Source organism: Micropterus dolomieu, linkage group LG08 (genome assembly GCF_021292245.1).
Source record: "Micropterus dolomieu isolate WLL.071019.BEF.003 ecotype Adirondacks linkage group LG08, ASM2129224v1, whole genome shotgun sequence".
In the NCBI taxonomy this organism is placed as follows: Eukaryota; Metazoa; Chordata; class Actinopteri; order Centrarchiformes; family Centrarchidae; genus Micropterus; species Micropterus dolomieu.
Window position 1 is genome coordinate 26,408,977 of NC_060157.1, and position 22,257 is coordinate 26,431,233.

At 41.6% G+C, this 22,257-nt stretch overlaps 3 protein-coding genes and 1 long non-coding RNA gene across 8 annotated transcripts in view; 1 reads left to right on the top strand and 3 right to left on the bottom strand.

Annotated features, from left to right (window-relative positions):
* The window catches only part of adnpb (activity-dependent neuroprotector homeobox b), a 10,067-nt gene extending 7,822 nt beyond the window's left edge, over nucleotides 1-2,245 (bottom strand). The window contains exon 1 of one of the 2 annotated variants that reach the window (XM_046057123.1): nucleotides 2,145-2,245. The gene's annotated coding sequence lies outside the window, so the exon portion shown is untranslated. The other variant, XM_046057122.1, reaches the window with a different exon arrangement.
* Nucleotides 2,246-4,165: 1,920 nt separating this feature from the next.
* On the bottom strand, nucleotides 4,166-7,842 carry dpm1 (dolichyl-phosphate mannosyltransferase subunit 1, catalytic). The gene is made up of 9 exons (XM_046057595.1): nucleotides 7,677-7,842; nucleotides 7,357-7,456; nucleotides 7,215-7,248; nucleotides 7,048-7,124; nucleotides 6,542-6,567; nucleotides 6,273-6,368; nucleotides 6,071-6,139; nucleotides 5,861-5,975; nucleotides 4,166-4,672 (listed from the first exon to the last, which is right to left on the bottom strand). The coding sequence occupies exons 1-9, from the start codon at nucleotides 7,805-7,807 to the stop codon at nucleotides 4,568-4,570; spliced, it is 753 nt and encodes a 250-aa protein (XP_045913551.1). The 5' UTR covers nucleotides 7,808-7,842; the 3' UTR covers nucleotides 4,166-4,567.
* Nucleotides 7,843-8,647: 805 nt separating this feature from the next.
* Nucleotides 8,648-22,257, bottom strand: part of LOC123975792 (solute carrier family 35 member C2-like) — a 58,560-nt gene continuing 44,950 nt past the window's right edge. For all 4 annotated transcript variants that reach the window (XM_046057548.1, XM_046057539.1, XM_046057540.1 and 1 more), the window contains 17 exons: nucleotides 21,416-21,558; nucleotides 20,301-20,410; nucleotides 19,421-19,579; nucleotides 19,203-19,280; nucleotides 18,747-18,833; nucleotides 18,609-18,662; nucleotides 15,588-15,683; nucleotides 15,439-15,492; nucleotides 15,251-15,304; nucleotides 15,107-15,160; nucleotides 14,208-14,279; nucleotides 12,275-12,310; nucleotides 12,045-12,111; nucleotides 11,709-11,897; nucleotides 11,444-11,521; nucleotides 11,170-11,331; nucleotides 8,648-9,486 (listed from right to left, as the gene is read on the bottom strand). In XM_046057548.1, the coding sequence (XP_045913504.1) occupies nucleotides 9,464-9,486; nucleotides 11,170-11,331; nucleotides 11,444-11,521; nucleotides 11,709-11,897; nucleotides 12,045-12,111; nucleotides 12,275-12,310; nucleotides 14,208-14,279; nucleotides 15,107-15,160; nucleotides 15,251-15,304; nucleotides 15,439-15,492; nucleotides 15,588-15,683; nucleotides 18,609-18,662; nucleotides 18,747-18,833; nucleotides 19,203-19,280; nucleotides 19,421-19,579; nucleotides 20,301-20,410; nucleotides 21,416-21,558 (1,516 nt within the window). In that variant the 3' untranslated portion in view covers nucleotides 8,648-9,463. The remainder of the gene's footprint in view (nucleotides 9,487-11,169; nucleotides 11,332-11,443; nucleotides 11,522-11,708; nucleotides 11,898-12,044; nucleotides 12,112-12,274; nucleotides 12,311-14,207; nucleotides 14,280-15,106; nucleotides 15,161-15,250; nucleotides 15,305-15,438; nucleotides 15,493-15,587; nucleotides 15,684-18,608; nucleotides 18,663-18,746; nucleotides 18,834-19,202; nucleotides 19,281-19,420; nucleotides 19,580-20,300; nucleotides 20,411-21,415; nucleotides 21,559-22,257) is intronic.
* Nucleotides 10,739-14,455, top strand: LOC123975794. The gene is made up of 3 exons (XR_006826160.1): nucleotides 10,739-10,798; nucleotides 12,427-12,563; nucleotides 12,641-14,455. It is a non-coding gene; the product is annotated as an uncharacterized LOC123975794 (long non-coding RNA).

A 22,257-nucleotide genomic window follows, 5' to 3' on the forward strand; every position in this document is an offset into this window, starting at 1 on the left:
GGGGGGGGGGGGGAGGGAGCTGGGAGGAAGAGGAGGGAGAGAGAGGGGAGGGGAGCGAGGGTAGAAGGAGTGTGAGGGGAGAGATGAGAGGAAAGGAGAGAGGACAGAGAGTGAGCTCCGGATATGAAGGGGGGAGGGGGGGAGGGGAGGGGCTGGGGAGGCAGGGAGGTCGGACAGACAGGCTCAGAGGAGAAGGAAGGAGGGGAAGAGGCTGGGGGGGGGGGGGTGGGGGGGGATGGAAGAGGGTGAGAGAAAGAGGGGGCGATGGACAGGCACAGAGGGGAGGGGGGTGGGAGGAAGAAAAGGAGAGAGAAAAAAGCCAAGGAGAGGCTGAGTAGGAGGGAAGGGAGGGAGAGAAGGAAGAGGAGATGGGAGGAGAGGTGATAGGAGGCTGCTCTGCTGAGGGCTGCTGGCAGAAAACAGGTTTCCCCCTTCTACTGTGATGAATAGGAAAAAAACAAGAGGCCTACAAACCATCAACTACAGATTTCCTCACACTCCCTCAGTCCTTCACTGGGACATGATAACCTACGTTCTGGTTGACTGCTGTCGCTTACACTTCTCCTTCAACGTGTAGATGTTCACTGAGGAGAGAAGCTTCTGGTGACATCCACATTCTCACAAATACCATAAAAGTTTGGGATGCCAAACATTTACTGCGGTTAGTTGTGTCAATAGGCTCAACACCCGTCTGTAGCCCTTAGCAATAAAGGTGGAAGGCTGTCTGTACATGAGGGTCTGTGTGTGTGTGGTAGATGCCAGTGACCATGATCACAATCTGACACTTGTCCAGACCAAGTGACAGTCCTCCTCCTCCTGGATCAAACACGAGGTAGCAGTGCATCACAACCCCTGTGTCACCTGGCTGAACTCTGATCATATTCTGATCACCTTTGAGGGATTGCTCCAAAGGAAAACTGACAGAATTTAACGGTTATATGAATTATATGCTACAGTCTATCTGAGGTTGTGAATATGCATGGTGTATCCCCAAGACTAAACTCTGTACAGTACTGTAGCTGCACTTTATATTATCATTGCATTTCTCGCATTGAAAACGTGAAAGATCTGTAGCGGTAGCTTCAACTAGCTGTGGACATTAACAACCAACTCTTGCGGTGTAACGTTAGTGACAGTGAAACTAATATCTGATCAACATCTGGTAGTATCCAGATCAATAGCTCTGGCAGGGAGCTGCTGCCACTGACAAAGAATGGGGGCACACCGTGCTAAGTTAGCATGCTAAGCTAGCCAACTCGCACCAACAACATGGGCTGTTCAAAAAACTAATGTTGCCATTGCTGTCCTTTTTTAAACAAAATGATATTCGCCAGCATTTTACCGGGGCGGTTACAAACAAACCTGCCGGATAAGTCATTAAACTTGAGGTTGTATTGAACTCCCTGAATTACAGAAACATAACGTTACAGCCAAGTTACCTTAGCAGTAACGTTAACGTTAGTTCACCACCACCCATCGTATCACCGCAGGTAGTCACGGCTAACTATCTCGCTTTGACGGTTATAACCAACATTATGACAGATAAGTTTACCTGCTTTCACATCCAGTGCTCCCGTCTGAGTGAAATGTGTCAGCTCAGGATGACTGAGGTGATGTATAGACACTTTCCTCCCCAGATATCCCGGTTATATCCTTTGAGGTGACAACTATCTTCGCGGGGGAGAACCAGCCACCCGTCCGTCGGTCTACCTTCCAAACCCGATTCTCCCTCGCCGACAAGGGCTATCCTCTTCCCTCTGGTCGGCAAACGGGAACAGAAAGCTTCCGAGCCTCATTAGACAATTAAAACCTCCATTCCTTGGAGTGTTGAGGGCGGACACGTGTCCTATTGTTGGCAACAACTACAGGCGTTCCCACTCTTCCAAATAAATTGCCTTAAGTGTATTTATGCTTGCCTGGCAGCCGATTACGCTTTTCCCATTCTGGTCTGACAGACAATACACATCCAGCCTAGAAGCTGCCCTATCCAAAATGGCGCAAATAAAAGGGGCGGAAGTGACATCTACTTGATTAGCATAAATAATTTCATTGTGAGATCCTCGCTAACCGGGACATTAAAACTCTTAATTGGTCTGTCAGTCAATTTAGCCAATTAAGCAAACGAGTAATCAAAAAATACCTACGTCGTCCCTTAGAAAACTACGGTGAGCCTTTGGTTTCTATGTTCAGGTCTGTGGGGTAAACAACCCGGCGCAGTAGTGGCGGGATCTGGCCGACAGCGGGCGTCCTTCTGGAGTGGTTCGTTCAGATTTAGGCGCCTGCGCAGTTTGGCTACATATGGCGCCCCGACCCCCGGTCGGATGTACACAGTGCCTCAGCACTCAGCTGGAGTGGTACCAGCGGTTGGGCCAACGGTAGGTGGCGCTGTACTGTGCTGTGTTAGCAGCTGCCCAATTCTACCAAACTGACCGGGACTACTTTCGTGTACGGTGCCTGGTGAAGGGCAGCCCCAAGAACAGGACTCTATATCGGCACATAATCCAATGTGACAATGCATATAAATGGTTAAAGTGATGGTAAAAGTTTTCCACCGGCTGGGGACCACCTCCTCCCATCATCATCAAAATGTGTGTTTTTTTTATGCTACAATAGTACCTGTCTTTGATTTGGGAATATGCAACATATAACTTGATTTTGTCTCTTCAAGACAGCACCTCAAGATCATGTATCAACAGGACCCACCTTAAAGTGTCAGTTGATGCTTTCAAGATGCATATTCCCTAACAAACTCTCAAATGAATAGACATAAACCAGCACAAAACACAATAAGCCTGGAGCTTTCAGGGCCCCTGGAGGTCTGGGGCCAGGGGCAGTTGCCCACTTGATAATCCAGCCTTACACATGACACTTTTATTGGTGTAAGTTATTGGTATAAGGAGAAATATGGAAGCCTATAGTAGACTATATTAAAATGAAAATGAAAATTTAATTCTACAATAGAATTATAATTTCCCAAAATGCAATGATCCAATATGCATTTTCTATGACAAATTTAAAATTAAAACAGACATTTCATTTTCAAAATCCTACACAGTAGACAATGTTCAAACATTTATTCAAATTTGAAAATTAAAATGCAATATAAACAACGTAGCCCAAGATTCCATTTGTGCAAGCAATAATTAAGTCACAATTAAAATTAAAAGGCAATTTTCTAACAATTTCTAAATGAAAATGGCATTTGACATTTCATTTTCAAGACTTAAATGTATCCAGTACTGTATATATGCGATTTTGGAGCAATCCAGTACCATGACAAATACCATGATATAGAGTGAACAACACCACAGCAAGTCATGTAATAAATGTTAGCTAAGTTGTGGGTTAGCAGACTATCATTACAGTTGCTGGTGCAAAGCGAACATGCAGAAAGGACGAGGCGGTCCCAAAGTCAGAACATCAGCTCCAAACAGCGACTCTCACAACTCTCCTGGTACTATAGCTAACATCACAACTACAGCATGTCTTGGCAAACTAGAAAGTCAGCTGAATGTCTGTGGCCAAGTCAGTAGGTGCGCTGACTTAACGTGATGCATAATTTTACCTGACACACAAATTGTGGCTGGTACGGCTGGAATACTGATGTGTGTCTGTCTCCCAATGTGAGGAGATATTTTCTGAATTTGACAAAAACACCAGTACTGGATTAGAATCACATACCCCACCTGTGAATATTGTCCACTTTGAAAATTAAATGGCAAACAGTTTTTCCATTTTTGAAACTATGGGATTCCAAAGACAAAAGTTGGATGTTAATTGTCTTCACTTTCTGACATGTACTAGTACAAGCTGGTACCTGTTGACTAGTACTGCCTCAACACAGAGTCCACCACATCATGTGCTTAACGATCACTTATTTTAGATCACTTACTAGCTTCTTTTGGAGCTTTCAACCACAAGCTCCCAAAGAAGCTAGTACGTGATCTTTGAGTTACATTTTATGTGTTAAACTGCTGTTTCCAAGGTTAACAACTAAGTCTTAACACTCAACTAAACAGCCTCCTCTGATGAGCCAGGACCTTCGGCTGTCATTTGAGTGATTTACATGAGTGGTTGACATCATCATATGTGGTGAGAAGCCGGTCGCTTCCGTTTTAGGTTTTGAATAGTTGAAAAAAGAAAAGTACAATCAGAAAAAAACAGATCCAACAATACCAACAGTTTAATTGTATAGAAAACAATCACAGTTGTAGCAGTTGAAAGTGTATTTAAACATATCTGACGTATCATGTTAGTGTAGAGTTCATTCAGCTGTCTGGATTTGGAATGATGAAACACTGTTTTGTTCAAAATTCATTAAAGAGGGTGATGAAAATGTAAAGCACATCTTCGTTCAGTACCGTGGACAGCTACTGACAGGGAACTATTTTATATTTACAGCTAACAGGGGATAGATGTCTCCCTCGTCATTGGCCATCATGTCACTGTCTGACTACATTTCCACTCCATTAAAATTCAGAAACAACTACTGTATGAAAGACAGTGACTTAAAGAGTGAGAGCAATGCTATATGACTGTCGGAGGTCCACACTGAGTACATCACTGATCATGTTGTGGCAAAGAGTGTGACCAGTCCTTTCACGAATGACACAATCTCATTCCCCCCAAGTTTGGACTCTCCATAAACTCGATCCACAAAGGAAATGGGTACCTGTTTGGGAGAAGAAGATAAATGTTTTTCAGTTCACATCCAAAACAATTGAACTGAAACTGGCTTCGGATTCAGAGGGGAAAGTTATTGTAAACTAAATCGATGATATTTCTTGCCATATTCTTTGTTTTTGCACCACTTCATCCCTACGACATTATACCAGGTCTTACCTGGTTTTTAAACAGTATCTGGACTTTACTGTTCTTGTTAGTCTAGTTTACATTTGACAAGTCTATGTATAGTGGTCTGTATGCAGAAAAGGCAAGAAGGAACTGGATTTAGACATACTGGTGGACCGCCACAAGAGAAACCTCCGCAGTTAACCCCAAATCACGTGATCCCAGCAGTAGAAGTTTGCAAACGTTTGCATTGCGGATGTGCGTAGTCTACTTGTGGAAGAAAATGGAAAAGACGAACGAAGGCGGCCAGACTTCATTGATTACTGTACAAAAACACAACCACTTTATTCACTGATTTTGATGAAACCGGAACATTGTTTTATTTTTAGAGAATATTTTCTGGCTTTCCCTCTGATGGATAGGAGCCTAGGACCACTGGGAGCAGGAGGTGTTCAGGCACCAGAACCAAAGCAGGTATTTTCACCAAAATCAGTGATTAAAGTTATAAAGTTGTGTCGTACAGTAAAGCCGGATTCTCGCCTTTTCTGTCACAAGCAGACTTCTGCAAAATGGTCACGCAGCCAACAACAACAACAAGCCTGAAAAAGACCAACTTCTGCAGCTGAGGTCACGTTTTTTCCTGTCAATTGCGCAGGGGATCCGCCCTTTTGGATCTGCAGCTAGATACTCTTGGAATAAAACAGCTTCAGAAAAAATAAAGTGCTCTTTTTTCAAATAAAAAGGTTTCACCAATGTGAAACTGTGTTTTAAACAATGTCTAGAGTCCATTTGTTAGTCTAGTCCAGACTTGACAAATCTAAGAATATTGGTGTTTGAGTTAGACCTGGTCTACTTGATCTGGTTGCAGAAAAATAAGTGAAATTGTCTAAAAGTGGGTTTAACCAGTGTTAAGGCTTAAACTGTGACTTCTTACAGTTGTTCAGTTTTTTTAAAAGAGCAAAAAGAGAATCTAGAAAACCAACAACATCAGTCTGAAAACTCAGTAAATAACCCCCCACCCAAAAAAAAAAATCCCATATAGACATGAATGAATAAAGTAGGGCCTCACTTCTCCGACTGTGTAGTTGAGCTGTCTGGCGCGGACGATCATCTCCATCTGAAAGACGTACCCTTTGGACACGCACCGCTCAACCAGACTCTCCAACACCTTCTTCTTGTACAGTCTGACATCAGAGAGAAAAAAACAAAAAACAGTGGGAGTGTGAGAACACACAGCAACAGTCAGCTGCACCTGTTTCAGAACACTCGCACTACTTACCTAAAGCTCCCTGTGAGGTCTGAAGCACCGGGTCTCAACAACACTTGAGTCAAAAAGTTGGCCCCCCGGCTGATGAGAGAAGGAGACAGAAGAAAGAAAGAAAAAAAAGAAATCCTACTTCAGCCTCTTGCCTGTTGTAATTGGGGTCAGTGCAAGACGGGTGAGGGGAATTTGAAGTGGAGGGATGTTGTCTTATAGTTACCTGATGAGTTTCCTGCGCAGGTCCCAGCCGTATACGCCTCCGTTCCCTTGGTATCGAGTACCAGACACCAGGTCGTAATTGCCTTCCTTCTGCTTTCTGACAAACAAGACAAAACGGTCCTAACTAAAGGACATAGACACAACTTCTATTCCAACTGTCATTTGTGGCAAAATACTATTGTTTAAATATTCAGAAATTAATTTTGTGTATATGAATTGAAATATAGTCAGAAAAATCTAAATTATAATAGGGAATTTAGAGACACTTACTCAATAAATTCAGGGATAAATTTGGGCTGAAATACAAAATTTGAGAAAACAGTTATATTTCACATAATATTGCCATTACACGAACGAGTAATTAAAATTTTAGGAATAATAAAAGGTAAAACGAAAAATAGATCAGGTAAACTCACAACTCAGATCCAATGCTACCTCTAATGAAATTCAGGAATCAGTTATAAAAACAGCTTGAAATAAAATGTTTGTTTTTGATAATTGGTCAATCATTTTAGTCAATATTTATTAGAAAATACAATCTCTGGTCCCAGCTTCTCAAACGTGAGCATTTGCTTCATCGTCCACCTGAATATCTTTGGGTTTTAAACCTAACAAGGAATGTGAAGACGTGTTGTTGGCCTTAGATTTTTCACTACTTCCTGACATTTTATAGACCAAATGATTAACTGAAAAAGTAACTGGCAGACTAATCAATCATAAAAATAATTGTTAATCACAGCCCTAGGATCATGTGAATGTGATATAGCACCACTCACGTGATGGGAAAGATCAGCATCCATTATGATGATGAAGTTCCCAGTTGCATGCTTCATGCCGTGGATGTAGGCAGTGCCTTTGAAAGGAAACAGGAGCTCATCAGTTGTTGGCAAAGGTTACTAGAACAAATAACGTTACGCACATTTTTACCTGGTTTCAAACTTACCTAGTCCCAATTTTGACGCCCTTGGTCTTAGAAGCTGAAACACAGGAAAGAGAGAATAGTCTGCATAAAGATGCCACTCATTTGCAAGTAAATCATATCCAATCATCTCTATCACTGGTATTAGTACCGATTCTAAACTTACTATCTTATCCTCTCCATAAATTTTCTGCAACTGCTTTGCCACCTCCAATGTCCCATCTGGGCTTCCGTCGTCAATGACAATGATCTCATAGTTGTATCCACTGTAAATACATCAAATTGAAATTAAGGTTGTAATTTTGTTCGTCAGTTTCGTACCTCTAACACACACAAATAGATCTTGTAAGCCAGCATTAGCAGCATCGAGCCGAGCTGTCGCTTTCTGACTGTGGCTAAGTGACAGCTCATCACTGACTGGCCTCACCACTGCGTTAGCTAGCACTAACGTTAGCAGAGCAGCTTTACTGGCGCCCCGGAACTCACCTCTCACCGAAATATTTCACCAAAAGCCACACTATCAAAGGTAGGTTTTCCCTTTCGTTGTAGGTAGGTAATAGTATTGAGTATTTGTCCCCATTGTCCCGGCTTGGCTGCGAAGTTTTTCGACTTGCCATGGCGACGTGAATCTACTGTCACACCACTGCGTAAAGTTTAAAAAAAGGTTCCGTACAACATCCTGTTTATTATTTTCAAAATAATTTCAGTTCTGGTGCAACTATACTGGCAAGTACAGTGTATGTCATACCTAATTACATTTTTCAATAACCAAATTTAGTCTGTTTACATCAGCTATACTGAAACATTAGTCAGTCCGAGTTTGTTTCTGTCATGTATTAGCAGTGAATGTAATACACTTACTGGAGTACACAACATTGTGTATAGTGCTCATGTCAAGGTTTGACCTCACACCCATGATAACAGAAATAATTGCTCAGTGCTGTCCTCACAAGTTCAATACAATTAATGTTAGGCTATTTGTTATGTAATCACTACCAGTGTTGAGCAGTAACGCGTTTACAAAGAAAACATGGTTCGCCTTCATTTTGAAAAATAAACTAACGTTTCTCACGAAACCGGAAATTGGTTGTACCAATGAGGCTAACTTGCTTAACCCGCTGGCAAGTTGGAACTTCCACTGTGCTCTTCAAAATAGACTCCACTGGAAACATTTCTCTTAACCACGGTTCCGACAAAAGACTATGACATTATTATCATTAATGATTCATGCAGACTACTTTATTTTGCCTTGCCCTCTACAGGGAGGTTGGAGGTCAGTTTTAGCCTCAGAACTGCAATCCCCAGAGCATGCATAGATTCAGTGTCTTCCCTCAAGGACACTTCAGCAGACACATCCTCCAGCAGGAACAGAATTTCACTGCACTAAAGAAACCCTTGTCATTCTATAAAGTCTAGTTATTTTGAAGGGGGAAAAACAACACACTTCAATAAACACATATTAATTACTTTTTATTAACAAGATAAAAAAAACATACAAAACCCAAACATCTTTCTGACACACTCTTTCTGTTTTGCTCTCTCAAACACACGCACACACACAAACACACACACACACACACACACACACACACGCACACGTAAAGTTTATCACCCAAACCCCAGGACATCAGGAAATGTAAACAGGTATCAATATGGATAGGTACAGTATAAAATATCATACACGAATAACTGTATACAGTATATATAATAAACAATATACAAATTATCATACAGATGACAACAGACATTCTCACAGTATCATTTATACCATGGAACAAAAAGAAGCTTTTACACCATGGATTATGCATTTTCATTATCCTTGAGGCAGTTAAGGTTAGAATGGCAAATGAAATAGGTAGAAATTTAACACATGTGGCTAAACTACTTGGCAATGATACAGTGCATGAATACATAACAGTAACAAAAGGTTTCAGTGCGAATATGGTGTATAAGACAGCAATTTACTGATCCCAGTGGGAAAATATTTATGATGCTATCTGTTCATCAAAATACTATAATATATTAGAAAGCTTCCTACTTGCATTGTTTCTGTCAAAGAACAGTATAGCAAGAGGACAGAGAGATCCTTCCTGTATTGTTTCCTTTTCTCACACACGATGATGCTTCCGCCTCAGTATGTGGCAAAACACACCAAACATCTTCAGTGTTGCCTTTTTAGCTCCATTCATTCAGCTCCAAAGGAACCATAGTCATTTCCAACAGGCATCAGTCTCCTTTACCACTGCCGCCTGCTTGTGAATATCCACTCAAGGCTAGTAGCCATAATAAGGATCCTCTGGACAGAGAGAGCACATAAAAAGGGTCAACATATATGACAACTTTCACAGTATATTTGACTGTGATGGCAAATTGTTAGGACACAAAATATATAGCCACAAGTGGCTATTAAGCAAAATTATTTAAATAAAGAAAAATAATTTGTTTCCCTTGCCTTCCAACAAGGTTTTGACTGCTCTGATTATCTACATTAACTTTACTACAACTTTGAAAGCTGCTCTTAATCAATAATTTCATGTAAAAAAATGATCCAATGACACAAGTAATGTAAAAGTGGTCACTTGTAGTGGCAAACCCACAGAGAATTATCACCTGTTTGCAGTTCCCATCAACTCTACAGAGCTTTGTCGCATTTTTTAGATAACTGTTTTTGTTTCATGGCCGGCAACTTTACTGTTTTTATCCACTCTGACTGCTCTCACAGCGTGGTTTTCAGCTGCAACAGGCAGCTATTTCCAGCTAAAAAGCTGTAATAAACCTACTCTACACTATCTGCTCAGCACCAAACAGCAGACAGACAAAGTTAGCTACTAGCTGGTGAACATAGTGGACCATTTAACAGCTAAAGACCCAGATTTTTCCCTCAGAAGCTGGCAGAGGCCAAAAAAAGAAGAGCTAAACGCAGAGTGATTATTATTTATCAGGTGGACACAAACACCACTCCAATGAATGCTAATGTTGGTCTGTATCTCCTGGATTTGTAATTGGGGAACTGTTAGCTAACACGTTCACCATTAACACTTAAGCTGATAATATGTCAGTGTTGCATTTACAGCTTGTTGTGCTGCCCCAAAGTGGCCAAAAAAAATCAATTGGCTGCCTGAAAGGTAAAATAAAGCAACACCAGTGCCCGACTCAGAGAGAGCTGCTTCTGATGGACCTAAGCGGGAAGCTTCCTGTCTGAGACGTGACTCCAATGCAGAAGTCCCATAAACCTGCATTCTATTGAACGGCCAGCAGGGGACAACTCTTCTGGTTGCAAAAAGAAGTCCGGTTCCATTAGAAACAATGGCAAAATGAGCCTACTTCTTCTCAGCAGATTTATTACCTCAGTAAAAACTTTAATAATGAGTTTATGGTCTCAGTCGCTAGTTTCAGGTCTTCTTCAACATGATTTTCATTTAGTAAATTATGGTCCCATTTATTTTAAAATAGACCAGAAAGCAGAGTATGTTTCAGGGCAGGATAATCTGTGATTGAGGAGTTGTAACCATGGTGACCTGTCAATCAGGCTAGAGTGACCCTACCCACAGCACTGTGTAAATTTAACCACTGCAAGCTTATTAGGAGTTGGCTGTTCACTTTCTCTGGTGAGTACATTTAGTTTTAAGACTGTTGTTCTCTAGACAAAGTTATCAGCCCCGTTAAAATGACAGTTAAGGCGAATTACAGCTGCACCTAGCTAAGCAAGCTAACTAGCTCCACAAACGGCTGTTAGCTCCACCGTCTCGTCCAAATATGGTCACTTCTGGGCACTTCCTGGTTGCAAAAAACATCAACATGGCAGCGGCCTATCGGCCAAACTCGAAGCTTCAAAACAGCAGTCCACAAACCAACGGGTTACGCCACGATGACTACGTCCACTTCTTATATACAGTCTGTGGATAGACCTGGATCAGCATATCTTAATATTCCCAGGCTGTGTGTCATTTGGGTTAGAGGACCTTTTCCTATAGCTGACCTGTTTGTTGGGGAACTCTGTGGCAGCCTCCACTGCTGTCACACACACCCGGTGGTCCAACCTCGCCTGGCTTTCCAGGAGGTCCGGGGATCCCTGGAGGTCCTGGCTTACCATCATGTCCCTTGGAACCTGTGACTCCCGTCTTGGACTCACCTGGAGGACCTGCAGACACATGTAAACCAGACATCAGTACAAGTTTGTGTACTGATCATTCATTGGACAGTGTGTGTATTATATTACAATGATATAAAACAAATGGTTCAGAGAGACGTACCTGCGAATCCTTTAATCCCTATGGGTCCCTCAACATTGGTTCCTACATCACCTTTCCCCCCTGGCATACCTCTCCTTCCTATAGAGAAGGAAGAGACAATTCCTCTTAATCAAATGCTATAATAATATTATCACTCTAAATCATCCTAAAAAGGTGACAAATTCATATTTTATAAATGCTCAGACTGCAACAGTTGTTTGATAAACATGATCATTTGATTGGATTGTTCTAATTTCAACAAACCATCTGCTAGATGGAGTCTTACCCTGTTCTCCTGGATATCCAGCCCTGCCAGGTCTCCCCCTTGGGCCTACACTCCCCTGAGTTCCCCTGGAGCCTGGTGGTCCCTTGGTCCCTGGCATACCAGGTTCCCCTGGGGGTCCGACTGGCTCCTCAATAGGAGCTGGCTTACGACTTATCTCATTAATAAACATGTCAAGCTTCAACACCTCCTCTGAAAAACACACGCAGCTCTGGATAAAGTATGCGCAAGAGAATGTGTTTGGTATCTGGACCTTTTTGAAGTTGTAATGAGTTAAATATGCAGGTGTCATCATTGTAGAAGTCCTGGTTTTTGTATGCTTGCTAACAGAGTACTTACTGTGCACTAGTTGCTCACAGGCCTGTGTGACTAGCTGGTAGATCATGGCCATAGACTGAGGTTCCCCCTGTAAAACATCAGCAGATTCACCAACTGTGGTTTATGTATAACATTTTTATACATGCAGTATCAAGCAAGGAGAAAATCTGGCCAACTGCAATGAGAATACTTGTTTTAAAGTGATGTCAGTATTATTACAATAAGAAAAAGTTTGTTAAGCTATTACCTACCTTCTCTCCCCGCTCCCCTTTATTCCCTGGCAGACCCTGCAAGGACAAAGATACGGTACATGATCATAAAGATACATAAGTAGTGCCTGCTTCTCCCTGCTTCTCCTACACCAGATTTCTTATCTCTTCACCTCTCCAACCTTCTCATACAGTGAGACTGACCCACAGGATGAGGAGGAGGACAACACCAGATGACATACACAAACCGCTTTTTGGATGGTGCCTTTTCCAAGAGTGCAGCTTCAAATGCAGTGTTGCACCAGCAAACTGGAATTTTTTATTACAACAGGTAGATATTTCTAGGTACTTTTATTTGTCACATACACATTGCGATATTCATCCTCTGCATTTAACCCATGCCTCAAGGGAGCAGTGGGCAGCCGCTGTGCAGCACCCGGGGACCAACTCCAGATCTTATGTCAGTGTCTGGTCAACGCACTGAGTGAACAAACCTAACATGTTTTTGATGAAATATGTGGCTGTAATATGCAACCTGATCACTGTGGTTATATTTCTCCTCTTAAAAGGACATTTTTCCTTGCCTGTGTCGCCAAGTGCTAGCTCATGGTGGGAATTGTTGGGTCTCTAAATAATAGCACAAAGAGTACGGTCTAGACCTGCACTTTATGAACAGCACTATGAGATAACTTTTATTGTGAATTGGCACTATTTAAATAGAATTGAAATGAATTATTTTAAAAATCCTAACTTTCTTGTAGACCATTACCAGGATCGCGTTTATGTCCCAATATGAAAAAGAAGCAGGGAACTATTTTGTTCCCACATCATCAGCAACTATTTTTAAAAAATACAAATAAATAAACTTTCATTCTATGTATGGCATTGCGATAGTATTTAATAGCAGATAGTTATTGCATTAATCATAATGATGACATACTATTAAGCACAGGAACCATGTTGGCCATCAGATCATCATCATGTCAGCTTAAGAATATAAATCATCTGCTCCTGGCTGGATATTTGAGCTGCTGTACTCGTGTGAAGCTCTGCAAGTCGCAGACAACAATATGCTCCGTCAGAGGAAAACTCTCCACAGTTGTCCCAAACTGTCAGTGTGTGCAGAGAGCCCTGTGTTTAAAGGGATGAAAGTAGTGAATGTGACTGGTCATGGTTGTCACAGCCTCTAACACGGCCACCTATAATTATTAACAATGTATTCTTTCGGATCCCACCCCTTATCCGAGTGCACCACAGGTGTGCCATAAGAGGCTGGGAATGATCAAAAGTTTGTTGTGCACTGGGCAGGGTGCATTTTACTGTGATCTGCGCCGCATGCAGCACAGGGCCGTGGGCTGGATTTGAACTTGGGCTGCTGTGGTAAGGACTCAGCATTGTCCAGTTTGCAGCCTACTGAGAGCTCCCACGGACCATCGAGCTCCATGCCTTCAGCTGACCTGCATGAAGGACCCCTGCCTGAGCTGGAGATAACCACGGGCCGCGCATTCGTCCTGCCATCATGCGTGTCATTATAGGTACTGTCCATTCATCGTATTACGCTCATGGGATGTTCCAAAGTCTTCTAATCAGAAATAGTGTAATTCACCTCTCCAGCTAGCAGCATCCGGTCATAAACAGTCATAGATATCTCACATATCATTACATCTGTCTTTATCATGTACTTCTGTCATCATGTATATCACTGTCAATCTTATATATTAACTATGCATCATATTTTATCCTCTCTTTGTTCGTTATATGTATACATTCTGCAAATAATTACCATATACTGAGGGAAATTGTATGTGTGTAAATTGTTTAATATTGGATCCCAAAAACTAGAAAAGCGACTTAGTATATGGAAATACAGCTCATATATTTCTGGCCCATTGTCACTGTGAAGACTATGTTCACTACATAACCAAATGAGAAAAAAAGGTATGACTAATGACACTATTAGTCCCTCTGGTCTTACCGTAGGTCCCACAGGTCCTGAGGGTCCCCTTTCCCCTAGAGGCCCTGGGTGTCCTGGCATTCCTTGGAAACCCTGTACAATACAAATAGATGGGTGGGTAGAACACCAGACAAATATCAAAATGGATGGATAGACATGTGGTCATATACGCTGATTTCTGAGACCCCTAGGACAATCATGCTGTGAAGTGACCATATCATCATGTGTGCATTCCTATTCCTATATTAAACTGTCTTGTGGTCCTGAGAGTCCCCTTTTGGTTTTGACCACTCTGAGGGTTCATACTGCGATATAATGCTCGTCTTTTTGCATAACCTTGTGAGCCGCTGCTGTCTGACCTGACTGGATCTAACAAGCGCACAATAACTTCACATTTTTTAAAAATGGAGGTGGAGGGCATGGAGGGGGTGTTCAGCTGTGTGCAGCCCCAAGGAAATTATAAATGCATACAGTACAGGTGGAGGTCAGAAAGGTACAGCAGGTCAGAAAGGGGAGTCTTTACCAGATATACTTTTTGTTCCTGACAATTTTGCCAGAAATCTTGTTAACAGATTTGACATTTTGGCCTGAGGGTGGTGCTGAAGGAAAGCTTAAAACGTGGTCAAAAGGGAATAGGTTCCATCTCAGCAAGAGTAACTGTATCAGCCCATCAGATTTTTATATTTTGAGTGTGTAAGTGTAAATTTTATCCTAATGGTGACACAACACAAGCCGGTCACGGTTTACCAAAAAGTAGTAATAGTCCTCCTCATCGTCTGACACAGTTATCCACAGCAGATTTCATGGCTAGATATTAGTTTTTCAAATTCCAAAATGCTGGTTAAGGTAAAATTATGATCTGATTATGACACCAAGTAAATGCTCAAATTCTACAGATAGTGGCCGAAACTGAATCTTACCCTGGGTCCAGTGATGCCGGGTGCACCGATGTTACCTTCGATCCCTCTAATGCCCTGTGAAACAATGCAGAGAGACGAGGACAAACAAAGAGTGAGGGAGGGTCACAGCTTCAGTTCTGTATTGGCTGGGATCAAGAAGCCTACCTTGGAGCCTGGGATCCCCTCTTCCCCTTTTGGACCTGGAGGTCCTGGTAAACCCTGAAGGGACAGACAACAGGGAAGTTGGAGAGAGCGCAATGAGAGAGAGGCAGATGGACGGGTATATAGACACAGTGAAGTGTTCTATTCTATTTCTGTATTTTGTTGACTCCACTATTTTAGTGTAAACTCACCTGGACGCCTGGTCGCCCAAGATCTCCCTTTTCCCCCCTTGCACCGGGGGGACCCTAAAAGGAAAAATATGAAAACAACAGTTTAGATATGTACCATGGTTACAACAATTATACACAAGTAGGAACTTAAAGCTAAGAATGTTACCCACCATTTTGCCCTGCACGGCCATGCCTCGGGGGCCTGTGTTGCCCAGGGGTCCAAGACCTCCCTCAAATCCAGGCTTTCCTGGAGGACCCACCTCCCCCTGAAACACAGACAAACTAACTTGAAGACATCAATTAGGTGCTCCATGCCTCTAAATAAAACATGCACTGAAAGTCCTGCCTATCTAGGACCTAGAAACATCTCTCTAGTTTTCTACAAGGCTCAAGTGTGAATAAAAGCAGTCACATTGCAAGTAAATGCAAACACAAGACTCCACTGTTCTCAAGGGTGATCTTTTTGCGCCTTCACCACAGAGAACAGTGACTCTGAAAAAATTTATTTTTCAAGCAACAGAACATTTCACTGGAAATTGGTCAGCCACCGAGATTAGAGAACTGCCCTCGCTCCATGATGAGGACAATATAACAAGAAAACAATTAAACACCTTGAATTGTTATTTTTTAATAGTAATTTAAACTATTTTTCCTGTCTTCATGAATAGATCTATGATTTGTTTTAGATATGAGATTATGAGGTTATTAGCTCATCTGCCCCCTGATCTTTTATATATTTTTTCTATTTCCTTTGTTCTATATTTTATCAATTATTTATGTGGTAAATCTCACGTCCACATTGGGAATTTTATGCTTGACTAAGGTCCATAACTGAAATGCTATGTCTCTAATAAAGTACAATTCAGGGTTTGGAGATTTGCCACATTAACGTGTAGGCAAGCTCAGGAAGGCAAGTTTGATTGAATCCCTTGTTGTGTTGGAAGATTTAATAATTGATGAGGGTATCCATGCTGTGCGTTAAGTGTGCAGATTTAGGAGAAGACTGAGTGTGCGTCTCTGCCAACGAGTTGGTTCTGACCAGAAGGAAACACAAGTGAACACGATCCAGTGAGAACAGGGTATTTCTGCCTCCGCAAGCTGCACGCATCAGTGTGTTTTTATTTATTTGTGTCATTTATTTATAAAGCCTTGCTATTGTGCACACTGACAGTATCCTGTGCCCCAAGCTTTTCTCTTCACTCCCCAGCAGCATCTCTGAGCCTATGATCATGGGTCTAGTTGGTTCTTATTTTAACCACTCGAGTCAGAACTGATTTACAGATAATTGCAGGTAACAGACTGGTGTAGGGTTGTGTATCATTTAAAATTTTACGATACCAGTACCAAAAACAGTATCCTTAAAGTGATACCTATACCGATACTTCATTCGATTCCTTACTATTTTTGTTGTTGTTAAGGAGATCTAGTCTTTTTCTTTTTTCAAAAACCTGTTATATAAAAATTTTGGGAAATTGTATCAGATCGCTACTCATCCTCATTAGGTCATCCTTAGAGGAATGACGACAGTCTGGGAGTTTTTTGTAGCCTATTTGAATGAGAGAGGAGGAGTGAAACACTTTAGTGACAGAGAATTATTTTGTTAACTTTCTATTAATAAACTGCATTGAAAGATCTCCGCGAGTGCTGTTTCCTTTAGTGGTGAGTCGCAAACCTTCTCTAAAAGATACGACAGTAAGAAGTAGAAAATGAGAAAGGAGTCGGCTGAACAAGTAAGTAAACTACACTTAACAGTCTAAAGATGCAAACAGAGGAAAAGGGAGTCCGCACATCCAGTTGATCACACACACTAAGTTACATCTGATATCAGCCGCAGCTCCGTGAGTAAAATCAGCTGATCTGTGATACCTGATCTGTGATACCAGAAGATGAAAACCAATGGAAAGCCAAGCTTGTGGTGGTAAACTTGCAACAGTAACAAAGAGACCGCAGCTGAAGGTGAGCGGCTGTTAAAATCACTTATGGACTTAGGCGCAAAGGAAAAAAGAGCCGTGCTCTACTCTTTCTTTCGGTGTATTCAGTGCTTACATGTTTGGCTGCAAGCAAAAGATATGTTTACAAAAATTAAGTACTGGTTTGACTGGAGACGTTTCGACTTGATACTGGTCGATACCTTAAAAGGTATCGCTACTCGATACCCATCCCTAGATTTTTGAGTGTTAAGCTTTGCCAGTGTGGGGCGGGTACAGGTTTGCAAACAGGATCCATGCTGGGAAAAAAAGGACCTCACATTTGTGAACTTGTTTTAAAATATTTTCACTGACACTGTGTTACTGCTTCTGATGATGATCTCAGAACTTACCCTGAGGACGGCTGCGTTACATCAGATCAGATTTTACTGTTAACCTTTGAATGTATAATAGCTTTCCAGTCTGATGTTTATCAGATCCTGACCAATTACAATCATGTGGATTGTTATTATTGGTAAGACTCTTCCTCAATCACACTGAAATTATAGAGGCACAGATCAATCTGCAGTAGATGGAAAAAACTGCAGCAGACAGAAAGAGGCAAAAGTTAACACAAAACAAGGATGCAGGGATACAAACTCAGCAGGTTTGAAAAAGGTGACAAAGCAATGCCCTCGGGAGCATAACCCCCAGGAAGAAATCTTTTTAAATATCAGCTTTAAAATGTGGATTTACAGGCAACTTCAGCATGAGGATATAAGGAAGAACTCACCCTAGAATTATGACACTGCTATATAAACAGAACATCTTGTGGTTTTTGCTCTTCACAGCAACGTCTGTTTGGTCAATTAAAAGACAGGACGTTTCGAAATTGATTTTACAACCACTACAACTGTTAGAAAAACTGTCACAAGGTCATTTCAATTCAGCTTCTGTCATTTTTAGTGAGCTTGACATTTGCCCCCTTCTCAAGCAACATAATTAGGTTAGTCTAACAAGTGTTTACTACTTCATAAGTAACGTAGGTCCATTGTAGCTAAATGTCTACACCGATGTCTCATGAATTCGTCTCATGTCCCAAAACTAATCCAAAAGTCAACTGTTTAATTACATGAGGTTATAACAAACTGTGTTTGCCCTAGTGCTGGCTTTGCACCTGCAGGATAATAGAGCTCTTACTTAATGTGTAAAGACCAAAAAGCCAATATCTGAAGGGGCTTAAACCTAAATCTAACTAAGCCGGAAGAGATATTTTCATCTCACCTTTTGACCAAGTTCTCCCTTCTCGCCTTTCTCACCACGAGGACCTGGCTTTCCCTGGGAAAAAGAGAGCATGTTATCACACACAAAAAGATTGTTAGCTAGTACTCTAGGGCTAACTGAGGTCTCATGGTGACATACAGTTGGTCCAGGGGAACCAGGAGCTCCTGGGATGTCAGAGGAACAGGTGCAGGTGTACGCCGGGGCAGGACAGCTCTCCTCATCTCGCTGACGCACACAGACAGACATTAACAATAAGTAAGCTGGCCTTGAAGCCACCAGTACATTTACTCTGCTGACATATAGTATCTCTCACTCTTGTATAACCACTGGGAAAAAACATCATGAGAGCAACATGATTGTGTGAAAGGGAAGAATATTATATAAAAATAAATTAGATAATATTTTGACTAAATTTCAAACATCCTATGACAGTTTTCGAAGATAATCAGTCTTTTTATTCCACAATGGACTGTCAGGAGCTAAGTAATGGAAACCTTCAAAGCTCATTGTACTTCATATATTGGTTCAAACCCAGTATCAACCCACAATATGTGAGTATAAAAATAGAAAAAAGATAAACAGTAAGAGACTGACCACTCCAGGCAGGTCACAGCAGGTGTCGTCTGAAGCCCATGTTGTGTTACAGACAATCTCAAAGGACTGCAGCTGGAACTGGAAACAATGAAGAACACAGGATGCAGGTTGAGCCCAGGACAAAGGAACCAGAGTTTTAGATGTTCAGAGTGTATAATTTATTGACACGACAGACCGGGCCTGGATTAAAATCAAATGAAGAATAGAATAAAAAGTACCGATGCAGATCCACTTTTGGGCCCTCTGGTCTTCACCAGTTTTCCCAGCATCTCAAAGCCGTCAGTTGGCAGGTTGCCTAGGGGGCGGGCAGGCCTCTCACCCACATGCTGGCAGTCCACAGACAGAGACACACTCACCTGGCTGACAGACAGGTGAACCTGCCAATCACAGAAGAAAAATGGAGTCAGCTCACTGTAGGTCGCAGGGTGAGCCTGTTTTTTAGCCTATATTTGTTCACCTTTTGGCAAATTGGCTCCATCAAAAGTGTACCAAAGTTTAGCAGTTCTTTTTTACAGCGTACCCATGGACGTACAGACAACTATCACTGGATTACTTTGATGCTGAAGATGATTCTAAAGCAAGATCTGGAGTTAAAATGAGTCCTTTCTTCTATGATTTGTAAGTGGATGTATGGATGTTTATTCGCAAGGGACATCAGCGTGAGATGTGGCCCTTAATTGCCTTAGGTCCATGAGCTGCCACTGTTGCAGCTCCAACCACTGCTGTTAAGCGGGCCACATCAGTGGGCAAACTACAATAACTTCCTGTTGTCTGTTTTTACAGCGGCATGCACCTGTTCCTTTCACCTTTGCCTCATGCCCTCATGTTTATTTTCCTTAACATCTTGTGACAGCTGCTACAGAGCTGAGATTATACTATTATACTGTATGTGGAGTCTATTTCAAAGCAGCCCTTTCACCTTTCTATCGTGGCCTTTCTCATTATTGCTTGTGTTGACGTATCTGTTTTATTAAAGAGTACACAAAAGTGAATGAGTGATGAGGTAGATAGACGGAAAAAGGATGTTCAACCTGATTTGAAAACGTCAGTGTTTACTTTTCTGCTAAGTTTTCCTCTAAGACTTGTGTATTATCTCACCTTGTGAAAACTGCCAAAGAACAGTCTGCGGACCTGCGGCTGGTCAAAGGTCAGTTCCTGTACTTCCCCCCTGTAGTCCAGACTAAAATACACCAGATGCTTTGTAGTAGCTGTGGGAAGCATGGAGAACAGAGGACAATATTGAGGGATCCACTTATAACTCACATTGTGTCCAGCAAAAACCACGGGGCTCTAATGATGGCAGCGTCTGCTGCTAGGTGTTTGATCTGGTGGGCTGTAAGGAAAAGGTATAGGATCTAATGGGGGTTCCACACAGCTGGCTCTTTCTTTTAAATAGTTCTTGAAAACTGCTCCGAAATACTGTCAGTCTGAAACACCGACAATCTCCAAGGACAGTGACAGATCCAGTCTCAGGTACCCATAATTTCTTACAAAGAGGGGCAAAGAAAAGGTCTTATGGTAAAACCCACAGGGGTCGCAGACAGCAAAGGTCATGATCTCATCTTGTGAAACCCAAAATAATCAGCTTAATCCTGTTCCTTCATATCCATGAACACACACAATTTATTTTATTTTGACTCAATCCCACGTACACCGTCCTGCTGCCAGAAATACTGACTGGTGCTAAAACTACAGTAGCTGTCACTAATAATTGTGTTCATGACCAGTAAATGCTGACTATGTTTTTCCAGCTAACTAGTACACACAATTTTGGAAACAGTGAAAAATCCCCATCTGAATTTCCTAAAGCTCAACGTGACAACTCCAAATGTCTTGTTTTGTATGACCAACAGTCCAATAATCAAAGATATTTATCTTATTATTACATAAGACAAAGAAAAGCAGCCAATCTAATGGAGCTGGAGTTTGAGTGTGTTTGCTAATGTTGCTTGGAAAAAGACTTAAGTAATTAATATCAAAATGGTTGCTGATTATTTTTCTGTTGATTACTAATCAATTCAATAAAAATGAAAAACTGAATGAAAGAACAAAATGACAGAAGATGTTAAAATGTGACTTCAGGCTCAACTCCTCATGACAGTTGGTCCAGTATTTAGAGGTCAAAATAAGATCTTATGACTGAATACGAGACTAAAGGGATTGTGAAGTTGCTTGAAGTTTGGAAGATGGAGGGATGCAGAAACTTTACTCACGTTCAAGCACCACACCCATCTTGGGCTGGAAGTCACTGTCAGTGAGCTGCCAGAGGGCGAAGGGCTCTCTGGGTGTATCCTGCAACATGCGAAAGGTGATGCTGATGGTGTGCTCTGGAGAGAAACCTGCTGGGTGGATGAACCTGGATGGAGAGATGGACCTATTTAAATAAAGGGGAACTGCTCCATTATTTTTCTTCTTATGAAACCATCACCATACCAAACCCATTTAGATATAAGATACGGTCAACATGTTTGCAAATTGCTGCACAATGACAGAGAGGGGTGTGTGTTTGAAGATTTTGAACTGTAAGGTCCTGTCAGTAAATCACACTCATGTGATGTTTGATATTTGATCAGGTGATCCGTTGTTTACTTTTTCTTTATTAAAATCTTTCCAAGTGCATCTTGGCTCCTTCAGGAAAAGCAAATAATTTCCCCATGCAGCAGCACAGTCGCACATATTCAGTTCAGCCTGTGGCTGAAAAGTATCAGACAACTGTAGTAACTGTAGCCTTTCACAACAACTTATAAATTGCAGACAGAGCTGGCTGCCACAAGAGGAAAGACTCTGCTCCCAGTGCTACAGAGGACAGGTGGAGACAGAACTGCACTTTCTAACCTCATGCCCTAAATATAAAACACTTTGCAAACATTTCCCTAATATACCCCAAATTCAAATTTCAGACACACACAAACTCCCCTATTTACTGGGAGAAATGCCCAAATGTCAAATAATTGCTGCAAAATATGTCTCCTCATGCCATGAAGTGAGGACAAGCAGTGGAACCTCTGATTATTTTGACTGTTTGATGTTTTAGTAATTGTTCCTTTATTTGTAT